The 19,087-nt window shown below is 32.3% G+C and overlaps 2 protein-coding genes and 1 long non-coding RNA gene across 3 annotated transcripts; 2 read left to right on the top strand and 1 right to left on the bottom strand.

Moving 5' to 3' along the window:
* The first annotated feature begins 1,228 nt into the window (after nucleotides 1-1,228).
* On the top strand, nucleotides 1,229-2,231 carry LOC122587501. Its single transcript, XM_043759687.1, has 2 exons — nucleotides 1,229-1,706; nucleotides 1,876-2,231. The coding sequence occupies exons 1-2, from the start codon at nucleotides 1,301-1,303 to the stop codon at nucleotides 1,959-1,961; spliced, it is 492 nt and encodes a 163-aa protein (XP_043615622.1). The 5' UTR covers nucleotides 1,229-1,300; the 3' UTR covers nucleotides 1,962-2,231.
* A 12,844-nt stretch (nucleotides 2,232-15,075) lies between these two features.
* Nucleotides 15,076-15,765, bottom strand: LOC122588143. The gene is made up of 2 exons (XM_043760278.1): nucleotides 15,746-15,765; nucleotides 15,076-15,498 (listed from the first exon to the last, which is right to left on the bottom strand). Exons 1-2 carry the CDS (start codon nucleotides 15,763-15,765, stop codon nucleotides 15,087-15,089), a joined length of 432 nt encoding a protein of 143 aa, XP_043616213.1. The 3' UTR covers nucleotides 15,076-15,086.
* A 106-nt stretch (nucleotides 15,766-15,871) lies between these two features.
* LOC122590209 lies at nucleotides 15,872-17,208 on the top strand. Its single transcript, XR_006322421.1, has 3 exons — nucleotides 15,872-15,990; nucleotides 16,386-16,443; nucleotides 16,857-17,208. It is a non-coding gene; the product is annotated as an uncharacterized LOC122590209 (long non-coding RNA).
* The last annotated feature ends 1,879 nt before the right edge of the window (nucleotides 17,209-19,087 follow it).

Here is a 19,087-nt window from a genome sequence, read left to right as displayed (position 1 = left end):
CGGTAGCTATTTGTTTATGTATTTGGTCCAGTTATGCAGTTCAAACTATAAATTAAACCCGGTAGCTAAGTGGGTTCCTTTAACTTGGATCAGTTAAAGTTTTCTAAATATAAGCCTACTAACTGGACTTGGTCTTTTTTTAAGATCCATTTGCCAATTCATATTAGAGTTGGGCCACTATCTCTTTATTTCTACTTTTTAGCGTGTAATGACATCAAAATTTTGTTTGTGTATTCTTTAATACTTGTATTATGTAGTAATTCTCAAATGCCATGAGAATTTCCCTAATATGGCAATTACTACATCTAACATTTTTTCCCCTAAAGGTATCAAGATTATTTTTGAAAAATGCATTATCATTTTTCTGTTTTAGCATAAACTTGTACCCCGAGTACAAACTCATGACGGATTCAAAGTTTTTCTCACAAAAATTATATGTATGATAGATTCGTTTTAAAATATAGAATATCTGCTTTAAATTAGTGATTAATAAATGCATTTTTAGCTTAAGTTAAGTATAACATAGATGACTTATTTTGTTGTGCTTCATTTGTTTATCATGCAAGTTGAGACTTGCTCATAAATGGGCCATGTATAACATATTATACTCATATTTGGGTGGCTTGAGAAGAAAGGAATCCTCTGTATTCCCCGAATATCCGGGTTAGGATTGTAAAATTTCATTTTATATAATCCGCTTATATCAACATTATACAAACTATTTAATGTATCACACTCATTATTTTTCACATATATATGTTTATATAATACGAATAAATATGATTCACTTTAAAAGTTTTATTTTCTAATGTATACACACAACAATGATTTCTAATTCCATATAAAGACCAATCTACAAATGAATGGAGTGATACTCGTTATCAATGTAGATTCGACCTATATGTGAAGTTCAAAGACACATCTTTAGGATATCTTAATTACTATATGGGTATTTAGTGTAAATATTATTTATGCTTGGTTTTAAAACATCCTACTTTTGATCTGCTGATACTATCTATCTCTACGAATGCGTATACCCTTGCATAAAATAAAACTCTTTAATAAATAAATTTATACAAAATTCATAGTTTTATGGACTACAAATTATGCAATAATGCAAAACCGAAATATTTAAATAGACACCCTACAACCAATCAATTAAATAAAACAGTTGAATGGGACCATCTCAATGTTTACTTCCCCCTATAAATCATTTCCTTAACCAAAAACCAAGAAGCTCGATCCAAGAACCCGATTGGGGTCTCCGAACCAAACCCACTAGGGGTTTGGCTGGCAATTAATGGCTCATGACGCCACCACCTCGCCATCACCACTTTACAAACAAAATTCATGGTCACCTGACCTAGCTCGAGACGAGGAATGGTCGAAACGAAAAGGGAAACATGTGAACCGTAGACATCGAAAGAGCAAGAGTGTCACTGATGAAGATATTGATGAGCTTAAAGGTTGTATTGAGCTTGGTTTTGGATTCGATCATTCTCCTGAATTGGTTGACCGCCTTTCGACTACTTTACCTGCTTTGGGCTTATATTATGCGGTCAACAAGCAATATCATGATACAATATCGAAATGTTCATCATCACCTAATTCCTCATCTTCCATCATTTCATACTCGTCTAGTACTCTCTCGGAAGAGCCTGATTTCTCTTCTCCATCAAACAGCCCTCACACCATTATCAAACAAGGTATATATAAATATTCATCAACACTTTCCATATATTAATTAAGGTCTCGATCGCGCGCTCGTATAAATTAATATTACTAGTTATGAACTGAAATTAATTAATTGAAAATTTCATATTCAATTCCATCCTGATTTAATTTATAAGTTGCTGTGTATATGCATGTTTGAAGGGGATAATCCACATAGGGTGAAGACAAGATTGAGGCAATGGGCTCAAGTTGTTGCTTGTTCGGTTCGGCTATCATCGTCATCATAATAATAATCATGAAAAACAAAAGATAAACCAACCATGGTTAGATCAGCTAAACCAAAGTTGTAGTTTAAACAAAACGAGTTAATTGGGACCAACCAAAAATATATATAGCTAGATCTTTGTTTAATTTCTAAGATATTTTCATTGCATTCATGATGATGTCAACCCCTCATGTTTCTTGCCTCTTTTTATGATGTGTATGTTGTTTTATATGTACTGTATTTCCTTTGGTTATAGAGTTGTTTAATGGTACAGTCTTGTTGACCATGTCAAGTTTGGTTGTGCCATAAATGTGAAAAAAAAAAAAAAAATTATGTTTATACAGGGGCGGAGCCACATTGTCATTAGGACGGGCCAAGGCCCACCCCAACAGACTACTTATACTGAGAATTATAAGTAGGGGAATGATAAAATTTTGGGTTTATATTAAAGCTAGCTCATCCCACCAAAATAAAATAAGAAATAACATTGACTCATCCAACCAATCTCTTACTTTACACAACACGACAACATGTTTTTCTCAGCTTCTTGCAATATCCATTTTCCTTTTTCTATCTTTTAGACTAACTCACTAACAGAGCCTCAACTAAGAAAGTTTAATAGTTTTCATTCTCTTTTTCTTATTGCAATCTAACAAAGGTATGTTAATTTATTCATTTTATTTCTTTTTTTTTCATACTTCATAAGTTCTTATTCCAATCAAACAAGTATGTATTATTTATATATATAGGTATGTCATAAATGTTTGCCATTCATATATATACGTTTTTATATATAGATATGTCATAACTAGTTATAGCTATGTTGTTGTAACGATGTTATCTGGTTATTGTGATGTTGTTGTCTTTGTATAATTCTGCAAATTTATTGTTTTATGTTATTTGTGAGCTATATGCTACTGTTTATGAACTAAATCAATGTTATTTCGCTGTCATTTTTCGACCAGTGTCTAGGTAAAAAAAAAATTTTTTGGCCCTTCCAGTATCAAATTGCTGGCTTCGCCACTGTGTTTATATTCGTGTTTAGATGTCATTCTAGGCTTTTCAGCCTGGACCCTTGGAGTAGTACAACTTTGATTTGTATTTTTCGTAACTAGTAGATAAAAGTCACATAATTGATCTAATTTCATTTTATTTGTTGACAATTATCTAAAGGAAGACACCACAAGTCATGTATGACATGAGAAAATTTCCATGATCGATTTCTATTTTTGTTTCCTGAATTCACATTTTGCATTTGTTGTATACTTATTCTTTCTTCTTATGCCGATCTTGGTCAAGACAAGATCAGACGGCTTCATAGATGTACTTTGTAAGTAATTTCGGGGATGGAAATATGAATTTGCTAGATAACAAAGATAAGTCCCTTATGACGAAAACAATGGTATTTTCCTACAAGTCTACAAATTCATATTCTTATTTGATTAAATAAAGAATTCCACTTAATCATCTTAATTACACAGGAGTTTTTATTAATTTCATTATTTCTTGAATAATGTTGTTCCCCAAATATTAGGAAAAATTATTATTATTAACATAAATCTGTATTTTATTATAGTATGACGAAAACAATGATATTTTCCTACAAGTCTACAGAATCAAATTCTTATATGATTAAATATAAAATTCCACTTATCTTAAACACGCAAGTTATTATTTTTGAACATTTAGTCGGCATGCGACATCAGAGAAAACTCACCGTATAATGGTGAAACCTTGCACGTAGCCTAGACAACGAGATGTTGACCATGGGCCGATACAAGTATTCGGAGGAAAAAACCACAAGACTTGCCATCTCTAAGAATCGAACTCAAGACCTTGGGTAAAACTTGGGATGCCTCTGACCAGTTATTAATTTCATTATTTCTAAAATAATGTTGTTCCACAAATATTAAGAAAAATTATTAACATAACTCTGGATTTTATTATAGATATCTAGAAATTGGAAGCCCCTCAAAGTCAGTGACTTTATGCGATTGTCCATATTATACATGCCAAGATGGAGTTATATATAAAAGAAGAAGATGATGAAACTATGCCTAGCCATGAATCGAGTTTATAAAAACATCGTCCCAGTTTCATTAAACATTTGGAAGATTAATGAGAGTGGGCCATAGAAAGGAGTCAAAGCCCCGTTGCCATCCTTCAAGTGGGCTAGGCCCGAAACGAGTAACATAGGGCATAGACACATAGCTTTCGGCTCAAAGTTATTTGGGTGGGTCTGCTAAGCCTCAAACAGAGTCTTAACCCAAGTTTAAAGCTAAATAAGATTAAAGAAGAATTAAAGTTTTGTTTTTGAGAGGCTAAGGGTGCGTTTAGTTCAAGAAAACTGCCCTGTTTTTTATTTTCATTTTTCAAGAAAACATGGAAAACAAAAAACACGTTCAAAAATCTAGTTTTCTTGGAAAAGTTTTTCATGAAAACAGAATACAATGTTTTTCACTATTCTATGAAAATTTGAAAACACATTTTTATTATTTTCCACTTTTCATTTTCTAAATTTTCAGAACCTCAAATTGTTTCCATTTTTTAATTTTGAACGTGTTTTTTAAAATTTTCATTTGTTTTCTAGAGATGGAAAACTCCTTTCATTTTCTATAAAGCTAGAAATGGAAAACTAGAAATCATTTTCCACAACTAAATGCGCCCTAAAAGATTTAAGTTTTGTTGTTCGCTGTTAATGAACAATTCTTACACTCATTATTATAAAAACATGATTATTCTAGAGTAAAGATCACCGGATGGCTTCAAAGAACTCTATATCATAGCACGACATAACAAAAGAAGGATCGTCAAATTCTGAACCAAGAATTGAATATGTCACATTTTTATTGTGTAATGGTCTGGACTGGAGCTCAACAATTATAGACATGGATATGTAACTATTTATACACCATATCAAGTATCCTTAATTGATTAGTTCCATAACAAATTAAGCATCCAAACTTGATAGCAAAAAATCACACAAAATAAAATGAATTTTGTTCTAATGGCAATACGACATGAGCGCCAGTTTATTAACATCCAACGATCTTACATACCAATGATCTTACATTAGAAATAATATTGGAAGAGTTTAAACATAAAGGGTCCGTTAAATCTTTATGGATCAGTGTATGTTTTCATTTTTGGTTATTTGGCATTTGCATCGATCTCCTAGTATTCTTAAGCAATCATGTTAATCCCCTTTTTGTTATTTTTATTTAGTATAGATAAAATAAGTTAGGTACAAATCGACATCCATTAGTAAAAAGTAGGAGTTGGTATTTTGAAGGACACATGAGGTTTTTTTTATCACACAAATCACCAGGCTTACAAAAATACACATCAACATCAATTACTAGAGTTAGATCATTGACTATTACCATGATAACCACTTCCTAGAATTAGACCATTGACTATTGCCATATTGGAATTTTGAGGGAACCAATGATAAGGCACTACAAAGATACTTGATAATCATTATGCCTTTACATCTTCGATCAACGGCCTCAACATCAGTGGCGTCGTCTCTTGTGGTTTTTCTATGTATATGTAATGATCAATTATTTCTTGTTTTTCTTTAGTTACACCCGCGCGATGCGGTAGCGGTTTGGTCATGACGACGACTGGTGGCGGTGACGAACTATTGTTGGTGGTGGGTGTAAGTAATTGATGTAAAGATATAGTAGAGATATTTTAAAAGATAAGGGATTGATGATGTAAATTAATTAATTAAGGGTAAAGTGGTAATTTTGCATCTAACACTTTTATGAGAGAGAAAGTGATAATTATTATAAGATAGTATAGATATATGATATATCCACAACCTAAGCACATTTAACTGATGAATGACCAGTTTAGGACCGCATGTACGTTCGGAAAATATCCATATAGATATACTAGCATGGTACATATGCAATGCGGCGATAGTAACGACGACGGCGGTTTGGTAGTGTCGGTGACGGGTGGTTATGACATCAACAATTGGTGTCGAGTGGCGTAACCGTGCAATTGATGTAATGATGATAGTGTAAATATTTTAGAAGATAAGGACTTAGAGTGTAAATTAACAAGATAAAAATTTAAAGAGTAAATTAATTCATTATGGACAATTTTGATAATCCTTAATAACTCTTTCCAAAAGAGGTGTTTATTAAGGGTAATTTAGTATTTTTCTATCTAACTATTTTCTGACACTTTTCAAAAATAAGGAGCTAGATAAAACAATATAGATATAGATATAGATATAAATGAGCCATCATAATAAAATAACATAGAAAGTAATTCAACATGTACAAAATCAACATTTTATGGACAAAGGTTTATATTATTGGCTAGATTGAATTTGAACCAACGTTCAAGGTCATGGTATGGTGTTTACCATTGAAAAAGGATGCCACATATACAGAATATTCCAAAAACAAGCATCTAAATAAGAAAACTCGAGCGTTGATTCAATTGTTAGCCGGTCTTTTCTTTTCGATTTCAAGCAGAAATAAGAAAACTCGGTTTTGTTAAGACAAGTGGATTAGAAACCCATTTTTAATCATGTAATTTTGTTTCTTTATAGTTAGGCTATATGTTTAAGTCATTAATAATACGATGTTGCTCTTTTGTTGCACCAAAAAAAAAAAACAAAAGAATAATATCATGAGTAAAAAATGTCATAAGATTTAAAAAATCTTACAGAGTACAAAGTATTTGACATTGTAGTATTATAGCCTATCGTTATTAGTCCTTTAATGCTCTCTAACATTCAAAGTCGCGAGAGATCGATAGACGTAAAAGAGGAGGCAAAATTACTTTTATTAGTTAATAACTTCTAGAGGATTAAGCAAAATTGGAAAAATAGCAATGCTAAGGAAAATCTTAAGATATTTAGTCGAATAAGTTGCATAACCAAATTGTGTACAATAACACCAATAAGACTCGATACTTATATATGGCTACGGGCATAACCAAATTGTGTGTAGATGTAAGGCCTCTCCCAATAGGCTTTTCGTGGGCTCTTCAACAAGCTCGTCGACGAGGACCCAATTGGTAGTGGCCTCGTCGACGACCAAGTCGTCGGCCACAGTTGCTGAGTCGTCGGAGAGCGTGGACGAGGAGGAAGAGGGAGGAGGTGGGGCTAGGGATGGCAATGGGGTTTCCCATCCCCGTACCCGATTTTCACTTGTAATCCTCATCCCCGTCGGGGAATTAAATTACATCTTCATACCTGTCCTCATCGGGTATCGGGGATCCCCGTCGAGTATCGGGGATCCCCGTCGAGTACCGGGGATACCTTTTTTGAATGAACATGAATGTATCTTAATAGAAGATATATATATAGGAGAATGTGTATTTTGACATTTTCTTTCTATGTATAAACTAATATATATATGTTAAGTAAATGATTAGTAAAGTATAACACATAAAAAGTATTAAACAAAAGCTTTAAACTTAAAATTGGTTCTAGAATATAGATAAGAACTTATATTGATTCTAATATATATATATAGTATTTTCAGGTTCGGGTATGGGGATCGGAAATTTACGGTTTTTCATCCCCGTCCCCATCCCCATCGGGGATTAGATTTACATCTCATACTCGTCCTCATCCCCGGTCAACTCAGAGATTCTCTGGTTAAATCAGGTGTGGGTATCGGGTTCACCATCGGGTACGAGTATTTTTGCCATCCCTAAGTGGGGCCAGCTGTGGGTGTTTTTTTTATCTGTTATTCATATATAATGTATATAACGTATACGTGTGTGTAGGTAATTAAAAGGAAAAAGACATCATTTCCAGAAATTAACACTTTTAATCCATATCATTCAATGTTTTACATATGTATGTATATACTTAAATAAATTTCAGTTTAGTCTGTGAAGTACTCCCTCCGTCTCATATTAAGTGTCCTATTTTGACATTTTGAGTCTTATTCTTTTTACTTTAATCGTAAATATTTTTGTTTGTATTATATAATACCTGATATAACATATATGAATTGATTGAGATTTAAATGTACTTTTTATTAATATAACTTTCATCAACTAATATATAACACAAACAAAGATATTTATGGTCAAAGTCAGAAGAAAAATACTTGACCAATCAAAATAGGACATTTAGTATGGGACGCATGGAGTATAAACTTATTTAAGATTTAATTTTAAAGTTTACAAAAGTTTTAAATATAACTATATTATGTTAAAGTTAATATAATATTTGCATCATTAATAAAAACAATTTATTTAATTTTGGTTTAGTAAAATAAAAATTTAAGCAAGAGGCGAGAAAAAAGTGTTATTGGTAGTGAGTGTGAAAGAGGTGTTTTAAGAGAAAGAAAAACTGATGTGACTGTGAATAAGAGGTGTAATTAATGAGATCCTATTAGACCATTCGTAACCGTTCAACTTTTCACCTACACCTTTTTATGTCACATCAGCATCACCTTCTTACCTCTTTCACCTTTTCATTTTCCCCTTAACCATTCACCTATCATTTGGTCCATACTTTTATTTAACTAAAACGACAATAAATTTAATCTAAAAATAACATATTTCATTAATATATATTATGAAATAGTATTAATTTAAAATAACATATTTCATTAATATTTTTTTAATAAGAATACATTCAAATAAAAACCATTATATTAATTAAAACAAAGATATTAAATATAAATATATAACTAATATAAATACTACAGTACCATTCAGATAATAATATTTATAGAGTAACTACATGTGACAAGCATTCACTATTGGTTGAAAAGAAAGAAGAAAGTATTAATAAGTCAATGAGATTTAATTTGCTAATACAAAGTCATACTATTTTATTCTTCATTGCTTTCTCCTACCTCCAACTCTGTTTAAGAAGAAAACAAAACAGAAGAATAACACATAAAAACAAAAGAATCAATTGGTGATCCATTTCACATTTTCACCGAGCCATCCTTAACCAACTGATTTCACGTTTTCACCAACTACTCTTAAAGCTTTCATCCCTTTTCATTTGCCATGTCATATCATTTCACCGTCTCTTCACTTAACCCTTATAAATGGTTTTAGACCATTCGTAACCGTTCACCATTTCACTTACACTTTTTTATGCCACTACAGCATCACCTTCTCATTTCTTTCCTTTTGCACTTTTCCCTTTAACCATTTACATATCATTTGGTTCCCACTTTTATTTTATACCCCACAATGTAGCCAATCAAAATAAAACAAAATAACACAAATAATATTGATAAATTAAAGTGGACCCACATCAATCCTTTCACCTAGACTAAACCATTCACCTATCTCCCCTTTACCTTCTCCTATCACCTATGTGCCTTAACAATTTACCTATCTATTATCTCCATTCACCTATACTCTTCACCTTCCCTTTAAGAATGGTCTTAGGAGAGGCCTTATAAGATTGTTTGAATCAGTATGAGTTGTCATTTTTACAAACAATTAGATTGATATGTTATGTCAACATCATTTTCATAAACAAATTTTACACATAATAATAACATATTTAATTTTTTTTACAAACAATTACATTCAATAACTTTTTGTTTTTATTTATTTTCTCATATATGTTAAGTCTAAAACAAAACAAACATAGTATATTACGAGTAAATGAACTTCATAATTAAAATTATTATACACTTGTACCACACTAACATAAGTGCACCGACTGACATATAATAAATGTGTACATCGAATCAAACATGTGTCTATATTTCACTATCACCAATTCTGGCTCAAAGGTTTTAGGGGCCTTAAAGGGGATAAATTTTGAGGGCCTAGTTAGTTAGAGCATATAAAACTAGGTAAACAAAGAAAGCAAAAGAAACTTATGTCGGATATACAAAATTACTGTGAAAGGCTGAAAGTGTTGGCACTACTACTCTGTTGGACTAATGCAATCTGTTGTGCTAAAAGATCAACGTGGAGGCGGTTGTTCGCTACTTCTGTTTGATAAAGTCAGTCCTAAATATAATCTTATTCCATCTAAATTATAAAACTCAGTATACTAATCGACTGGTCTACAGAAAATTTGGGGGTCGTGGTGCTTAGTGGGCCTTAGGCACAAGCCTAACCCAATATAATTATAAAGCCGACCTTGTCTATCACAGATAAAACGTAGAAACACAGGTGTACACAGACATAACATGTCTACACCGAACTAAACATACTATGTTTATATAGGGAAAATTACACTTTTGGTCCCTGAACTTGACACGTTTTTCACTTTTAGTCACTAAACTTCAAAAATTGCAAATTATACACTGAACTTGTCACTTTTTTTTCACTTTTGGTCACTGCGCCCAGTTTCGTTAGTTTTGCTCCGTTAAGTTGTCCAGATTCGTTAGTTTTGTTTTTCACTTTTCGTCCTTCCCATTATTCCATAACTAAAATCGATAATCGACAAACTTCAGTGATTAAAAGTGTAATTTACCTACTTTTTTTTATATATACCTTATTCGTTCAATTTTAAATGTTAATATTTTGATTTTTTCTTAGTATTTTTACTTTTAACTTTGACTCTAAACATTTTTATTTGTAATATATATTAGTTGGTGTAAATTAAATCAATGAAAAGTATATTCAAAAATTAGTTCATTATTATATGTTTTATAACAAATTTATATAACACAGATAAAAATATTTACGGTTAAATCATAAGGCGTTATAGATTATCAGAAAAACCTACAACACGTTACTTTAGATAAACATTACAAAAATCTTATTTTTATTTTCGTTTATTAATAATTAATAAAATGAATTAAGAAAAACTATATAAGAAGACTCAAAATTCAAACATAGTCACTAAATAAATCTATCTTTATAAATAAACATTTCAATAACAATTATTTCATCGTCGTTAAAAATAAAAAACAATTATTTCACCTAATTAAACTATTGTATAACCAATAGATAGTAAACTGTAAACATAAAAAAAATTGTTTCAAAACATAATAAATGAATATTTATTTTCACTAATCGGCCAAAACAATATATAAGATGTGAAGTTTGACCGATTATCGATTTTAGTTATGGAATAATGGGAAGGACGAAAAATGGAAAAAAATTAACGAATCTGGGCAAGTTAACGGAGAAAAACTAACAAAATTGACGCAGTGACCAAAAATGAAAAAATGTGTCAAGTTCAGTGTATAATTTGCAATTTTTTAAGTTTAGTGACTAAAAGTGAAAAATGTATCAAATTCAGGGACCAAAAGTATAATTTTCCCGTTTATATATGTGTCTTATAATTTATCAACCAATTACAACACATACAATTATTGTCATAAGTTTTTACTTGCGAACTTTTACTTGTGCTTGTAAAAATAGTTAAAGGCATAGCAATCCTTTAGACAACAAATTACTAACTCATACCCATTAATTATTTCTTTTTAAACAACTTATCCCAGACTAATGGAAAGTATTAGGAAGTTTCGGTACATTAATTATTACGAAACTAACTGGGTTGGATCAGTGGTTGGAGCTCATGCCTCTGGAAACAGAGGTCATGGGTTCGATCCTCATGCCCAGCAAGGCTGGAGGTCCTTTTCTACCTATGGTAGAACCTGGAAGCAGCCTCTCCACCTTTGGTAGGGGTAAGACTGTCTACATATCAACTTCCCCCATACACCGTCAAAGACGGTATTGGGACCCAAAACCCGTAAAAGACGTCATTGGGAGTTACTTTTTAATCTATACCTTACGAATACGTTTACAAAAGGGGAAAATGCTGACTAAAATAAAAAATAAGGATGATAACATCCACTCAAGAGATTATACTACTAGTTTAATCATAACTTTTTGACCAAAACCAAAACAATTATGAGAACGATCTGGAACATATTTCCTGGGTATAAATGGTATTCAAAGTTGTAGCTTACATATTCAATTCAAGATTTGACAATCATCACTCAGTATCACCATAACCTTAAACAAACTCATACAAAACAAGGACATAGTTAGCTAGAAAAACTATATAAAAAACATAGACATTAGAATAGAAAGACATATATAAAAACATAAAAAAAAAGCCTAACGTTGTCTAGTGGCCGGCTACTGGCAAAGTATCACGGATTTATTGTTCTTCTCATTTGATCGAGCATCATTCAGTCAGCTTCAGTACAAGAGTCGGTCGACGGTCGCAACATGTCCAATTAGTAACATGCATTTTCTTATCTTTTGCGTTGCGAACATTGCAATTTAACTTTAACAACCATTTTTTGGCTAAATTATCGGTTCTCGTTATGTTGAAATTCGCCACTTGTTTGTTTATATTTATATGAAAAGTTGAGACGTGTTTCTTGAGCCGGGTAGCACTTGATGAGGCCGACGTGAATGTATCGCAACCCCGAAATTGTAGTGTCTTGCTTTGCTTCTAGGTCCAAAGGAGCTTTCATCGTTAATAAGCTTTGTCTTCTCTTATTTCATTTTTCAAAGCACAATGGTGAGGTTCTAACTCGACAGTGAATAGTTTTCTAAACCGGATCTTGCTATCATGAGTTGAACTACAGTGACAAAGGTAAAGCTTCACTAGACTCCCCAACAGCTAGAGATTCATAATGTATGAATTTATACTTGACAAGATTTGAATCTTTGCCTCATGGATAAACCTAAGTGTTTCACCACTTGAACCATATGGCTATCTTCAATGTTAAAGATGTCCTTCTGCATCCTTTAACTGTCACATCATATCTTTACAAATCCTCAAAATCCTTACAAATCTTTAAATTTTTTAATTTTACCTCCAACGTACTATACAAACATCATTACATATTATTTTTTTCATATGCAAACAAAAATTAATACTAGGGTTAAGTCATTAGATGAACAATGTACTTTCCCTCATTTATATGGTTGCTCATTGAATTGGATTATTGATGTGTATTACCCATATACTTTTCAATTTTTTACATGGTTGACCAATTGCTGACCTGATAACCTGCTATAACATGTTAATCTCTATTTACATGGTTGCTCATTGAACTGGATGACTAATGTACTTCACTACTTTGCATCATTTACATGGTTGCCCATTAAACTGGATTATTAGTATATATAACCAACATACTTTTTTATTTTTTATTTGGTTGACCAAATGTTAACCTGGTGACCTACAAGAACAGTTAAACTCTATATTTACCTTTTATTTTTCCAGAAATTATCTTCATCGTCTTCATCAATTTTCCAGGCAAAAGTTCAGGTAAAAATTCCGGCAACCATGTTCTTTCGTTTCAAATTGACCCAAATGTCCATAAATTGGGTCATACTGGGTCGTCAGTTCAGAAATTTGGGTGATACTGGACTTTAAAATATTTTCAGACGGGTTATTATTGATCAAAAGGAAAAGTGAAATCCTAGAGTACGGGTCATAACGGATTGAGTTGATTGTTGGGTTGTTAAAGCTTCCAATAGGTGGAAGATCATATACAGATTGATATTGCTAGTACAATAATATCATTATGATATTATTAAAAATACAAACATATCTACTTCCACTGATTTCAATTGTTGCTTTTATATTGCAAACTTTTATGGAAAATTGATGAAGAGGATGAAGCAGAAATTAATAAATTTCTAGAAAAAACATAGAGATTAACTTGTTATTGTAAGGTCGATATTTGGTCAACCATGTAAAAATTAGAAAAGGATGTGGTTGATGTATATTAATAATTCAGTCTAATGTGCAACCATGTAAAATGAGGGAAAGTACATTAATCATCTAGTTCAATGGGCAACCATGTAAATAAAGATTAATCTGTTATAACAGGTCATCAGGTCAACAGTTGGTCAACTATGTAAAAAATTGAAAAGTATATGAGTGATACACATCAATAATCCAGTTCAATGGGCAACCATGTAAATGAAGGAAAGTATATTGTTCATTAAGTGACTTAACCCTTAATACTATGGATATCCTACATATATCTAAAACATGTTCTTAATTTTGGATAAGTACATTATGAATAGATACAGACAAACATCCTTCAATATTATAAATAAGAAAGGACAAGCAAAACTGTGAAAAAAATTTGTAAAAACACCTCCATTACACTGTGTTCTCAAGTTTATTTTTAAAGGAAAGAAAAAGAAGTGAAATGAAATGAAGATAAAAGAAATAAAATGAGACGAATCATATTTTATAATTTGTGTTCTTGAGTTTTACAAAATAAAAGGGAAAGAAGTGAAAATATATCCTTTTCATGTTCTTGAGTTGAAAAGAATTAAAATGAAAAATGACAAATTGACAATTATACCCAATAACTTCTCTTTTGATGTAGTAATAACTTGGACACTCATTGGGATACTTCAAGCTTAGAACAATCTTTAGCAATCAAAACTTGACTAGGCTCCACAAGTTTTTCACAAGGAGGCTGCAATTGTAAAAGAAACGAGTCAACCCATTCACCAAAAGCAGCAACAATGCTGCCTGTTTCATCACCAAAACAGTGTCTGTTTCATCACCAAAACAACATAGCTAAAACATCAGCAAATCTGCATGTTTCCGCAGCAAAAACAGCAGCAATATTGAAATGTTTCACCATGAAAAAAAGCAAAACTGCACTGTTTCAGCACAAAAATCAGCAGCAATTCTGCCTGTTTCAACCCCAAAACAGCAGCAATAGTGCACTGTTTCAGCACCAAAAACAGCAACAAACCTGCACTATTTCATCAATAAAAACAGCAGGAATATTACAATGTTTCAGCACCAAATATAGCAACAATTCATCATATTTCAACACCAAAAACAACCTATTTTCAGCACCTAAAACAGTTATAGAATGAAATGCACTGTTATCTAAATGAAAGAGGCAATATACTATACCGACGGACCAGTAGTAATGAATCGCAATCAACTTTACTGAAAATAGTTAAAGAATGAAAAGCACTGTAATCTAAATGGAAGAGGCAAACAATAATAGTGATTAATTTATTAAACTACACAGGATAAGATCAGTACACTATGACTATCACATAATATCCACTAACCCACTAACCTGTCAATTAGCTGGTTGGCTAGCCAAGATGACAGACAGACCATACATTAGTACATTAAACCCGCCGACTATTAAACAAGTAAATAGACAACTTTATTGTTTCCAACCCACTTCTGAGTTTGCAAAAATAAGTGCATTAAAAGCACTAATCACGACATATTAACTTCATTGTTCAATCCCGATACATAGTCATTCCACATTTGATTTGCAATTGAATTTCTTATTTGTTCTCCCCCGCCATCTGTGTCTCTTGTTGGATCATGATTTTCATCCGGTGTTCCGTTTAACAGCTCTTGTATCACTTTGTCTTCAAGTTCTTGGTCACGATCTTCCTCAAGTAGAAAGTTGTGAAGGATACAACATGCCAAGAATATGGACGATTGAGTTTCACATGAATAAAATGGTTCAGTTCCACTTCTGATTATTGGAAACCTTTTCTTTAGGACTCCAAAAACACGTTCAATAGAATTTCTTAATGATGCATGGCGTAGGTTAAACAACTCTCGTGGATTTTCAGGTGCATGATGTGAGTACTCCTCCTTCAAATGGTACCTAACGCCTCTATAAGTGTACTTCTAAGGGGTAGGCCACTGTAACACCCCAAAGATTATTAAGGTAAAAGAAATTAACCCCTTTTCATAGTTTTGACATTAAATTAAGTTCCTAGTATTTCATTTTTGGATATGGGGTTAATTTAGTTGGAACTTTAACGGATAGCGGGTAAAATACCCACAAAATTAGAAGTGGGTCGTGGCACCCCCAAAATGTGCCAGCCATCCAATTTTGCTTGGAGTCATCTTCCACTCACTCTTTTCTTTTCTCCACCATTTTTCTTCATGCAAGTTCAACTTATTCCTTTCAATAATCAAAGCAATTCTCCTTTTAATTCAAGAATAAGAACATTCATAAAAATCTTCACCATCAATAATCTTCAATCAAGTAATTAAAAAGTTAAGGTTTTGAGGTGTGGTGGTGGTGGCCAAATTATTCAAAGAAAAGAGGGAAGAAGAAGAATTTCCAATCTAAGTCTTGAATTAGCTCTTTGTGGTTGAGGTATTGATTTCCCCTAACTTAGTTTTCATCTTTCTTTTGAAATTAGGGTTCATGGAGTGAACCAATTTAGAGATTTTGATAGAAATTATATTATGATTATTTTTCCCCAATACCTTAGATAACCTAGTTTGTCATTGAGTTATATGTTAAGTTTGACTATGAAATTGATAAGTTCATATAAAAATTTTAGTTCTTGAGAAAAGATGAGTTTTGACTAGTTATTGAATTATTGATGAAAATGGTAGGTTGAACTACCTAGTATTATTGTTGAAGAAAGTGAGACTCAATGACAAATGGGTTGGGTTTTGGGTATAGGAAGGCTAGTGATTGAGAATGACTAGGTTGAACTAGTCAAGTTGTGAATATGAGCTTATACTTGTATGTTATGATCATAGGTTGAAGCTTGTATGTGTGCATTATCGTTTTAGCGTTAATATTGAAGTTGCGGAGGAGGTGAGTATATTTGCATACCTTTATATTTATGTTGGGTCAATTGACCACCATGTTGAAGTTTGATTGTCCATGTGTGGAAAGACCACCATGTTAAAGTTTGATTGTCCATGTGTGGAAAGACCACCATGTTGAAGTTTGATTGTCCATGTGTGGAAAGACCACCATGTTGAAGTTATTTATCCATGTGTGGAAAGACCACCATGTTGAAGTTGTTAGTCCATGTGTGGTAATTGATTGGCTTGTATGGATCCATATATGTGTTTAGTGTGCAAGGTGAGCAAGTGAATGTGACATGACGATGTTATAGGTTACTTGCAATAGTCCTTGTACTTTGCCCTCCTTCGTAATCGTAAATGTATGCAAGTATACTCACTAAGCCTTTGCTTATATTTTTAGATGTTTACCTCTTATAGGTAGTTCCAGAAGAAGGAACTAGTGTTGTTGAGTTGAAGGAAGTTGGATTAGAGCTTGAAGTTGGTTTTGGAAGCCTTGAAGGTATTAAGGTCATTCTTGGGTGAATGACTATCTTTTGGTGTAGAGACCTAGAGATCCCTCCCATCTTGGCTCTTGGTACTTTTGGTTTTGAAAGTCATGTGTTGTAAATCTTCTGTAAACAATCAGGTATTAAGCTTTTTGGAAAGTTGGTGTAATTGCAATTTGGGCGAAAATCGTGTCAAAATGGGTAAACGACCCATTTGGTTGTGTTTATGGATGTTGTTTCAAATAAATATCATAACTATGTTTGTAAATGGGTAAAATTCTTGTTTGAACTCAAAAATGTTGTAATATGAGGTTTGGTTTTGAGTTGGAGAAGTTACAAGTTGAGTCAAGTATCAAATTGGGTCATTTTGTTGTTCAGCATCAAATATATGGCACGTACAGAAAGTAATGTGCTACATTTTAGGCCCTGTTCGGATTTAGGGTCTTTTGTGTGGCACACACACTTTGAGTGTGGCACATTGTAACTGAAGTCAGGATATGTGGCACATGAAATTATGCATGTGACACATATTTGCTTCTGATCTGATGTTAACTCAAAGATGTGGCACATGCATATATGTGTGTCGCACATCTGGGTAAAAAAAAAAAAACTTAAAATCGAGTCGTGTCGTTTCAACCACTATCAACCAAATAAAACCTACCTATAAACATTGTAAAATTGTAAAGTTAGTATCATATTATAATTTTATTAAACTAACCAAAACTAGTTTTATACTGTTACCTTCAGGAATAAGTAGCTTATCATCCCTAGTTAGCGCATCTTTTATTATGCTTGAATTTGATGCCGCACCTTCCCAACCACTCAAAACATATGTGAACTTCAAATCAAATGTACAAGCAGCTAATATATTAATTGTAGGATACCCCTTAGACCACGGTATCTCGGAGCATCTTTATTAGACACTCTAACTTGAACATGTGTTCCATCAATTGCCCCTATGCAATTCTTAAAATAGGGTTGAGGAAGAGATGAATAAGATGTAATAAGATAATTACCTAACAATCAATGGTTGTGGAAGAATGGTTGAGGAAGAGAGACAAACTTTCTTTGGCGCCAAAAGAGAAGAGGTAGTAGACTATCTTTGGAGGGAATGAGAAGTTACAGTATTATATAGGGATATAATCATATAGATGGTAGATTAGTACTTTAATTCGGCGCTTATTTGTTTTCCTTTGCAATCCGCCCAAAATTGGGCGGAAGATTTGATAAACAAAATTCATAAGAACCGCCCATCCTAATCTTTCTCAATCACTTCTCTTCTTCTTCTAAAAAAACTCAAGAACTCACTTTTTATAATTTTCTTTCCACTTACTTTTTTTTTTTTTTTTTTTCCAACTCAAGAACAAAGTGTTAGAGATAGACTTAGTCATTGACAATGCACGCCATTAGTTGATGGCTAAAGATCCTATGTCTAATTAAATTTTCAGTCACTTGTTACTTTGCTAAGTAGTTTGATACTCTTAGAAAGAAATGTTGTCCCAGTGAAGTAGAAGTTATCATGTGTATTTTGCTTATATTTATGAGCGAAAGCAATCTACTTTTCAACTCAATGACGCACAAAAACTTCTCATAATCATATAACGAATTTAAATAGTGAACCCAAGTTACCATGTTTTTACATGATTAAAAAATCTTATCCGTAGCAAAAATCTGTTCAAATAAAGCATGTTGGAATTTGTCTTATACATGTGAAAATTTGAAAACAACTTTGAATTTAAACTCTTGAGACTACAAGGTTGTCAACATTAAATATATATAAAACGTTGAGGAGGAGTCTCATATTTCATTCGAAGTTTTGTCTTCTATTAGATTTTATCTTGCATATTTGTATTTGGATGTTTGGCATATATTCACATTGATATTGATATATTGATAGGATTTTGGAATGTACTACTCACATGTTCTTCTTTGTAGCCAACTTATGTGTTCTATATTTATATCTTTTTATATCCTTCTTTAGACAGATTTCCCCACAATTAGGAAGTATTCTTCGAGAGTTCGGAGGGTCATTATACTTTTTCTTTATCGTTAATACACTTGTGTTCTATCTTATTTAATTTATATGGAAAATGAGAAACATATTTCTTGTGGCTTTATTTAGAGTTTATTATATGCATGAAACATTTTATTTTATACAGAGTA

This window comes from Erigeron canadensis, chromosome 2, assembly GCF_010389155.1.
Source record: "Erigeron canadensis isolate Cc75 chromosome 2, C_canadensis_v1, whole genome shotgun sequence".
Classification (NCBI taxonomy): domain Eukaryota; kingdom Viridiplantae; phylum Streptophyta; class Magnoliopsida; order Asterales; family Asteraceae; genus Erigeron; species Erigeron canadensis.
The sequence above is the reverse complement of the archived record's forward strand: the minus strand, read 5'-3'. Positions and strand labels throughout refer to the sequence as shown.